The following is a 10,000-nucleotide window of genomic DNA, read 5'->3' as shown; positions in this document are numbered from 1 at the left end:
ATTTACTCTGTCCAACGATTTTACTCATCAATGGTTTTACTGGTCAAATTTGTCTAAAAACCAACTACCGTATCCATTGAAAGAATCTTCGGGTTTACATTCGCAAAAGAGCCTGTTGAGAATGTTAACATTTCAAATATTGTTTAAAAAATTTAGGATAACAAGTTACTTACTTCCTCCGTTGTAACAATATCTGGATCCAAACCATCAATGTTGGTATACGGATGATGACCAAGGGTATGCTGCATGTTTAGAACAAAGGGATGACTTTGTTGAGCGTATAATATTTGACTTGATTACAAAACACATGTGGTAGGTGATATCTTTAAGATACTAACCTGATAAATCCACACATAAAATGATGCACCATTAAGGAAGTCATGAACATGTCCCACAACTCTCCATAGTGTGGGATGATGGGTAACTGAACAATGGCTTAAAAATACAAAAGCTAGTGTCACTTATCTCTCTGCAACTGAGACACTAAATTAATAGATACAGCTGTAGCTTATGTTGGTTGCTTTGCGACCTGGCCTTGCTTTCCCTCACAGGCAAGATAAATCAGCCACAATTTTATTTATAATAATTTTATAAATTTTGTGACATTGTCCACTTGGACGGCTGTGTCATAGGCAAGACAAAAGGCATCTAGCATGGACACTTTTATAGTTGACAACTAAAAGGCAAACTGGTGGCTGTAGAGTCAATGTGTTACAGTTAACTTAAAATGACAATTACAACAACATGTACCTATATAATAATTGTGACGGGAATTCATTGCATATTAAATTAATTGCACTTTTAGCCCTACACTGTAAGATGACTTTTCCTTACGTCATGCACTGTGGTATTAACACAAGTTTTTTTTGTTAACCAGACAATTCTTGTAATTTTTTATTGTCAATGTCAAGGCATTTTAAATAACACAGATGACTTCGAAGGCAAAATTACCTGGAGTCGTGGTTATTGACCAATCCAATCAAAGCACACATCCAACCCATGATAGCAGCAGCAACACAAGACAAGAGAATGCTATGGGACAACCAAAATACCTAAAGAGAATCACTGCAGATTATTGCCCAGGATAATGCACTATGGTGAGACTTTAAATACAAGGGGGTTGGGCATGGTCAGATTTTGCTCCTTAAAGGGGGTATGTCAGGTTATTTGGGGGTGTTTAAGGAAAATCTTTAGTTACTCACAAGTGTAAAACTCGAAAACGGTAATGCGGAATTCCTTTACTGCTAATTACATGTAATTATCGTTAAACCACAAACAAGATGATTCTGAGCAAAAACTACCTTCATCCAGGCAATTTGCCATAAACTTGAAAAATGCAATCTGTTTCAATCTTGTCCATTTGTGTCCATCCATGCTTCTTTTTCCTTTTACTGTATTTCTTTTGTGTTGTTCAACAGTTTTAAGTGGTTATTGCAATGTTTTATTCTACTTTATGAGCATTTTGGGTGTCATGAAATAACATCATTTTTCGAGACATAGCAACTTTAAACTTGACTCACAAACCTGCGCACTCCACATTAGGAGCAGGACAGTTGGTATTGCTATGTAGCGAAACCACATCCACAAGGAGTACTTGGGGTCCTGTTAAACAGCAATTCATACAACAATGAAAAATGTCTGACCATTCTCAAGTCCAAACTAGTTAGCTCTTGGGAATTTGTGTAGAAAATGAATGGATCTGTCTTCAGATATGGAAGATTTTTTTACCTGATTGGTTTCTTTGAAGTATTTTTTGACTCTGTCTCGCACTGTTTGGAAGAACAACCTGGCAAAAAGTTTAAGCTATTTATTAACAACAAGGTAATGAGAATGATAATCACTTTACTGAAGTCTCAAGCTTTTTTTCTGAGCACAAAGTGTTCTACTTCTTTTGGAGACTGTCAATCAAATCATAAAACTTCTTGAAATTAGAGCAGATACAGATAAAATCAAATGTTTTTTTTTCTAGGGGGTTTTGGGGGCAATTGGTCCCCCAAGAATTCTTTCACCAAGAGGTTCTAAAATGTGTTTTCCTCCATTCTGGGGTAAATATATTCTTACTTTTTCCAAACAACTTGTTGCACGATTAAACAGAAGTCACATTAAATATTCAGAAAACTTCGGTGCAAGACCAAACACTGGTAGCTGATGAATTTGCAAACTACTTGCCACCATGGAAGATACTTGTGTTGAAAATCATCCATCTAAAAGTTTCAACTTTACCCCAGAAGAATGCAGCAGGCACCAGAGTGTGTGCTATAAGTAGTAAATGGGATTCCAATTTGTTTTCCTTCAGAAAGATATCAGCACAGGAAACTCTTCTAGCTTAAAGAACCTGAATCCTAACAAAGCCGTTGGTTTTGACATGATCCCACCACATGTTTTGAAAATAGTGGCAGAGGAGCTGGAAGGTCCACTAACTGAAATTGTCAATCAATGTATTTCAGAAAAGTACTGGCCGAATCCATGGAAGAAGGGCAAGTGGATCCCAGAGTTCAAAAAAGAGGATCCGCTGAAGAAGAGAAATATTATAGACCTACATTGTATTACAGTATTTTGACGGCGCTCAAGAAGTTATCTCTTCTACCCGGACTGTTCATCTAGCCTCTCAATGTATGCTGACGATCACCAACTCTATTATGCTCATAGTAACATGCAATGTCCTTACAAAAAGGATTAAATGTGAAGGGGAACCAATGTCGGAGTGGTACAAAGAAAACCATTTGGTTGGCAACTTGAACAAATATCAACCCATGATTCTCGGAAGTAGACACAAGCCATCCCAGTTAAAGTTAGACATAAATTGCCATCTTATTAACATCACTGAGGAACTTAAATTATTAGGTGTCACTGTCGATAAGGATCTAAATTTCTCAGAACACATTTCAGCTATTTGTAAAGAAGTAAGTAGGCTAATCGGTGTTTTAATGAGGCTTAGGAAACTGAACCCTGCCAAAGCCAAACTTCACATTTCTAAGACAGCAAATTTCCCCCATCTTACCTATTGCAGCCTAGTCTGGCATTTTTGTAAGGCTTTGGATAGAAAGAAACTGGAACACGTGAACGAAAGAGGTCTCAGGGTGGTCTTTTGTCACTGGAACTTGTCATACAATAACTTATTAAAACGTGCTAATTTTACTACCTTGTATAATAAGCGTCTTCATTAGACATGGCAATATTTACGTTTAAGGATAATCACAAGTTACTCCCTAAGAATATTCTGGACCTATTCAGCAGAATGCCATCTAATCACTATCTGACAAATTCTGATTTCAATATTCCACAATTTAACAGCGTCAGACATGGTAGGCACTCATTAAAGTTCTATGGAACACAACTTTGTCCAAACTTAGCCCAGGAGACTGAGATAGACAGATGTTAATGGCCTTCGTGGCCAATATTAGAAAAAGAGATCTTGCTAACTGGGCGTATGGAAAACCCGGAAATCCAGAATCCGGAACTGGAGCTGGAACCGGAACCCGAATGAGAACAATAAAGGTCGATGATATCCAGTTGTTTTATTTTAGCTAAAAAAGTTGAATGTTACATTACACACTTTAAACCGCAAAATTGCTTTTTAAGGATATTGTTGTGACTACAAAGTTCGTACCATTGGCGTCACTCTTGTTTTAAACGGCTCAAGTTATGAGAATGATTGACATTGAGGCTTCTCCTTGTCCCTTGGTGGTGTGGGAGCGAAGTTGGTACTGAAGCCATGAATGAAAGGAGTCCACAAAAGACAAAGGAAATTCACCTTATTTATTGGAATAAAATGTTAGGGGTAAACAATTACGAACCTCGCCTTCCCGCCTTCTCACGGGAAAGGTGAGCACTAATTAACCTGCGTGGCAAGCATGGGAAAAGGGGAGGACACTATTGCTTTTCGATCTTTTTACGCTCAGATTGTAATTGAAAAAATCATGACTGGCTAGCTAAAATTAAATTTGTGTCAATCAACACCAACCTATTGCGGTTGAATTCAACGTCAGTTTGTTTTCGAGCTCTCACCTAAACAATCTTAAAAAAGGCCGCCAACTTTGTCTTTTTGATCTGATTCAAAACGTTTGGATAGAAACTCGAGATTATGAAACAGTTTTTTATTTTTCTTACACAAATGTTGCAAACAAGTTGTGAAGAATTTTCGATTTTTTTTTAACGGATTCCAGCCACATTATTTTGTTAGTCGTTCAGGCAAACGATTTCTTTTTCAGCGATGGTCTGCACAAATTCACACACGATTTTGTTGAGACATATTCCGCCAGTAAACTAGTTTCACAAACTCGTCACACGTCGTTGAAATATTGCTCCTTTTTTGGGCGATGGTGTTTTGGTTTCACACTTCTCTCCGCCGTGAGATTTTTTGGAATAATGGCACGGTAAACCACATTCCTGCGTAGCGCATTTTCCTGTGAATGTTTTTGATTGGATGCCATTTGACAGTTAGAGATTTGTCAGCTGCCTTATGTATGCATATTAATTAGGGGGTCTTTTCACTCGCACCCTCCTCGTTCTCCCGCGGTTCTCCCTTTCTCCTTCGAACGCCTGCCACGCAGGTTAATTAGTGCTCACCTTTCCCATGTTTCTTCTTGATCTCCAGTGCGGCGAGATTTGGAAGGCGAGGTTCGTAGTTGCTTACCTTAATATTTTATTTCAATAAATAAGGTGATTCAGAATTCTTTTGTCTTTTACTTTAATTTTCTTTTGTGGACTCCTTTCATCCATGGCTTCAGTAGCAAATTCGCTCCCACGCCACCAAGGGACAAGGAGGAGTCTCAATGTCAATCATTCTCAAAACTGAAGCCGTTCAAAAAAGTGACGCCAGTGGTACGAACTTTGTTGTCACAACAATATCAGTAAAAATCAATTTTGCAGTTTTAAGTATGTGATATAACATTCAACTCTTTTAGCTGAAATAAAACAACTGGATATCATCGACCTTTCTTGTTCTTATTCCTATTTACGGGTTTTCCATACGCTCCGCTAACTTGGTGGAGAATGACTCTTGTAATGGCAAACTGCCCCACGTGCAGTTCCTAGAATTATAGATATAGAATTCAATTAAGTTAAAATTTATTACTTCAAATTTACTTCATTATTGTATATAGTTATTGTAACCTAAGGATTTTATTATTCTAAATTATTTTAAAGATCATTGTATGTCTTAAATAGGATAGTGCCCCCGATTAGTAGGCTATTGTAGGCTAGCTAGAAGATTGACACTTAAATAAAGTTATTATCATTATCATTATCATTATCATTATTATTATTGTTATTGTTATTATTATTATTATTTTGCTCTACTTTGAGAAATCTCTGGTTGGTATGGCATTTGTGGCCATGTTTGGAACTCGACATCTGTGAATAGTGGCCTGGGTTAAAATATTTCCAATTCAATATGGCAGCTGTGTTTTTCATTGCGACAGAAGCGCTTAAACATGAGGACACACTATAAAAGGGGTCACTTCATGCACTACTTTTGTTTGAATTCATTCAAATTCTGATTAATTATCCAAGGTTGTGATCAAAAGACAACAACACAGAGACGGAAGCCCTAAAAGATATATATTTCTAGCACAACAAAAATGGACTGGGGATTTAAAAAAGAAAGACAGATGTTAAACATTTTATGACCTAATTATTACAGACACATTGCCATAAGGGGCTTTTTAATTGCACAAATTATCACAGAGCCGGTTGCATCCACAGTGACAGTTGAGTGATAAATCATTTACATGTGCCTAAGGCAGCACGCCTTTTATAGTGCGTCTTTCGTGTTTAATATACCGGTACAGTGATTATTCAGTTGTTCTGTGGACAGGCTATATGACAAGAGAAATTGCAAAAGCAACTAACAATAAAAATAGTTATTAATACTTTACGCATTTATTCGCTCAAAAAGTTGTTCTTTTACTTGAAATATTGATTGACTAACTGATTTACTGATCAAGGAGCTTTCACAGCTGTAACATGTGACACGTGACAGGTGTTACAGGTTACAGGTTCTACTGAGAATCCTGAAGAAGGAGATACTCTCAGGATAAGCCTTAAAGAACATTTAATACAGTGTAGGTGATAATTAATGAATGCCATTGTTGGTGAAACACAAATTCTCAAACCCTCTCAGGGAAATTCAAGTTGTAAAATCATGAGTAAAAAGATAAATCATACCAATAATTATAAAATCAGTGCACTGATGCACTGCAAATTCCCAATTCCACAAAAAATAACAGTACTCACCCAAGTTCCGGAAAAGTGGGAAACTCATCAGAGATCAGGTCTCCCACACAGTACTTTTCCAGCACTCTGGTCAGAGCAAAACAAGAAACTCAGAATAATTTGTTAAATCCCCGTGAGAGTATTCTCAATGTGACAGATGTAATAGTTTAGAGAGTAGTAGTAAAAAGAACTAAATGTGCTTAAGAATGGTAACAGTCCTCACACAAAGAAGAAGTTAGGAGCAAAACAACCAAACATTAACATTGACACTCGAAAGGCCAATTGTTATTTCTTCAAAAGATCGAATAAATGCCACTCTCCCATCACACAAAAACTTGTTATTATATAGATAATGATGAAATACCAGGATTTCTCCTTTTACTAAAAAATCATATCTTCACCGCGCGCAGTGAACTTATCATTTTTATCTTTCACATGTGAGGATATAGGTGTTGTCACGGTAACGAACACGATTAGCCAATAAAATCCAAGCTTTGTCCTCATTGTAAGATACTTTTGAGCTTCAGTATAATGCCTCTCTACTACAATAACATTTTTATTGCAAAATTTTACATTATCATGATTTGCTTTTCATAACTTTCATATCTTGTTTCATGTCACACAACATGCATGTTTAGGGGTTGGTGACCACTTTTTCATCATTTTGAAAATGAAAAAAACAAGTTGTTTTAAATCTGGACATTTCATCAATATCTAGTATATAATAAACAGAACATTACTTGACCGCTTGGGGATACGAATTTTATCTTCTCGTGCTGAAAGTATGTCTCACGAGTGAGCGAAGCGAACGAGTGAGAGATACTTTCAGCACTCGAAGATAAAATTTGTATCCCGGCGCGCCCATGTTATATCCTCTATTTACACCACCCAGTCCTCTTCAGTTTTATATATTAGTCGCTCTTGTGAACATGTTACAGACTCTTTTACTAATGGGCTTTTTGACAGTTGTGCGAGGATCTAATTCCCAAGCTAATTATGTGCAAATTAAACACAATTGAGTGCTAATTTCTGTGAACAAAACTACAATTCGGCAATGATCAAGTGCTACTTGGGTAAAGTAAGGTAGGTGCGGTTGTCATGACAATAACTTGAGCTAGGCAGCATGCCTATTCTGGGGATGGGTGTAGGCGTTGAAGGGTACTATAGTTGAAACAACTCAAACCTTTACAAAAATGCTAACCTTAGGCCTAAACACTATGCTTTTTTAGGTAATGACTAGGCCTAAGGTTAGCATTTTTGTCCAGGTTTGGGTTTTTTCAGCTATGGTACCCTTCACCCCTTACCCCTCACCCCCTACCCCCTACCCCCCACCCCCAGAATGGTCATGCCAGAGATGGGGCAATTTAATACCTACTTAAGAATAAAGAACAATTTCGATATTAAAATTCAGTCCTAAACACAAGGTATCAACTCAAGGTTCTGGGGAATAAATATAAGGATTTGTATGAGTTTATTCCCCAGAGCCTCAAGATAATGCCTTTTGTTTAGGACTGAATTGTAATAAATTGAAAGTGGGCTATTAGACATGGTCATGGGTTCATCCTAACCCCTCAAACAAAAATTGAATGTGTACGTTAAATCTAACTTCAAAAAAAGAGTGCTTGATTGCACTACAACTTCATTGCCCATGCATGTATGTTTTTATTCAAGTTATATGTACAAAGATGTACAAATATAACTGATTACATAACTTATAAGCACAATAATTAACTTACTTCGTGGCACAGTCGCTGAAAGAATGGTAAGCCTCAAATACGACAGTCGCATCTCTTCCTGCGCCCATAAGCAGCATATCCTTACCGCCTGGATGACGATTTAGGAATTTACTAACATCATATACCTTGATAAAAAGAAATCAAACGTTCACAGCTACTGCATGGGTGAAAGAAATCACGACGATAGAACGTGCCAAGGCGCGGAAAATATCTGGAAAAAGAATACCTTTCCTCGTATCGCAACGTGTGCATTGTGTTCATTGTTTAGAGAACTAAGCTCTTCCCAAGTAAATTGTGTTTTCTTCGACATATTAGCTCGCCGGCCTTTTACCACAGGAAAACCCCACGATGTCCCGGCAAACGTTTCGAGTTGCTTTGACCAAGGTGTGACTCCCTGAAGGTCACTTTGGATTTTCAAAACAAAGTTAGTGCCAATTAAAATATTATATATTATATAATTTTCCGTTCAATTTCAGTCCACTTTTTCCTAATGTGTCCTGTTTCAAAATACAATAGCTAATAGGGACAGAGTGCTGTCATATTCATTGCTTTTTGTTCGCTCGAGAGAAACGTAAAACTACTGCACACTCTTCATTTCATTTATAAGAAAACACACCATACAGCACGTGAAAACTAAAATAGAATACGTGATCATTGACCCTTGAAACACAGAAGCTCATTGACTCCCGCGAGGCATATTGAAAATAGAAACAACCATCAACTAAGGTTGACAGTTACTTGTGAAAAGATCTATTGTTCGAACAAGGGGCTAGTACTTAAACACAGAGTGCCGGAATGATGGAATGCCGGAACGGTTGAATTGAGGAACGGTGGAATACTTAAACACGGAACGTTGGAATACTTAAACACGTAACGCTGGAATACTCAAACACGAAACACCGGAATACTTTAACACGGAACCCCAGAATAATTACAACGGAACGCTGGAATACTTAAACACGGAACAGTTGTGAAATTTTTGACAATTGGAACACATGGTTTCTCCCCCCACAAGTGTTCGGGCCAAAAACGAAAGTGGAGATCGGAACTGCATGTCCTTCAGAGTTTTTCAGTGCCTAGATGTTTTCGTTCCGAAGACTTTGGGAAAGTCGTGAAGAAGGAGTTACATCACTTCTCTGATGCGAGCACAATGGGCTATGGTCAATGCAGTTACTTTATTGTCGTAAAAATGGTTGCTGTTATTCATCGTGGTGAGGTACAATAATAATAATAATGTTATTTGTGATGTAGATGAATGTATTCACTGGCGAAAAATGTCTGCGCGTGAGTCGCGCGATATGACACGTGACGCGTTTCCGGGACTATCATTGGCTCACGGGAAAAAAGCACCCCCGAGAAGAACAGAAAAATGGCTGCCGTTTGAGAATCGGTAGCTTGTTGGTTTCCGTTCTATTTAGAGCGATCAAGGCTAGTTTTAACGCCAGTTTCAAGTGGAATGTATTCTTAGAGAACGTCTATGTTGTGTAAGTCGTTTGAAAGTCCAATCCAACCGGCATCCTCGGAAAATTTGCTCCTGGAAAATTTTATTTCGTGGGAAAAGAGCTGCGAAACAGGTGAGTTTTCTGCGCAATTTTTAATGTGGAAAGTTTGTTGCCACCGGGTACAAAAAGTTACTGTAATGTGCAGAAAGGAGGATTCCTAAAGTTTCCGTTCATGTGTGAATTGGCTTGTACCAGGTGGCAAGGAAATGGCAATATTGTTCAACGTGAAGGTTATTTTTTTCTGCGTTACACCTTACGATCGGCACCTCTACACGAATGATCAATGATTCGATCAGATATGAATTTGATTTTGAAAGTGATTGTCTCATTGGGAACGTAACCCTAGTATCAAATATTTTAAATAGCTGCTTTTAAGGTCATTTATATTCCCTTTTCAGGTGAAGGTCTAAGTTATCATACTTTTTAGCAGTCACAACTCAACGATCCTTGCGTTCAAGTAGTTACCAAGTTATGGATTTGCAATCAATTTGAGTTTAAAATCAAAATCCATGTTAGTTAAAATAATGTTTGGAAGAACAAAAGTGT

At 37.6% G+C, this 10,000-nt stretch overlaps 2 protein-coding genes across 4 annotated transcripts in view; one reads left to right on the top strand and one right to left on the bottom strand.

Moving 5' to 3' along the window:
* Nucleotides 1-8,537, bottom strand: part of LOC137995702 (uncharacterized) — a 29,567-nt gene extending 21,030 nt beyond the window's left edge. The window contains exons 1-8 of the mRNA XM_068841223.1: nt 8,179-8,537; nt 7,953-8,077; nt 6,238-6,303; nt 1,729-1,786; nt 1,525-1,602; nt 952-1,052; nt 339-435; nt 174-242 (exon numbers count right to left, since the gene is read on the bottom strand). Coding sequence (XP_068697324.1) covers nt 174-242; nt 339-435; nt 952-1,052; nt 1,525-1,602; nt 1,729-1,786; nt 6,238-6,303; nt 7,953-8,077; nt 8,179-8,262 — 678 coding nt within the window. The 5' untranslated portion in view covers nt 8,263-8,537. The remainder of the gene's footprint in view (nt 1-173; nt 243-338; nt 436-951; nt 1,053-1,524; nt 1,603-1,728; nt 1,787-6,237; nt 6,304-7,952; nt 8,078-8,178) is intronic.
* A 761-nt stretch (nt 8,538-9,298) lies between these two features.
* LOC137995718 (uncharacterized) overlaps nt 9,299-10,000 on the top strand; it is a 5,196-nt gene continuing 4,494 nt past the window's right edge. Inside the window, exons 1-2 of one of the 3 annotated variants that reach the window (XM_068841237.1) lie at nt 9,299-9,526; nt 9,853-10,000. The exon at nt 9,853-10,000 is cut by the window's right edge and continues 2,050 nt beyond it. The gene's annotated coding sequence lies outside the window, so the exon portion shown is untranslated. The other 2 variants (XM_068841242.1, XM_068841233.1) reach the window with 2 other exon arrangements.

Source organism: Montipora foliosa, chromosome 1, assembly GCF_036669935.1.
Source record: "Montipora foliosa isolate CH-2021 chromosome 1, ASM3666993v2, whole genome shotgun sequence".
Classification (NCBI taxonomy): Eukaryota; Metazoa; Cnidaria; class Anthozoa; order Scleractinia; family Acroporidae; genus Montipora; species Montipora foliosa.
This window is presented reverse-complemented; position numbering and strand designations above follow the sequence as displayed.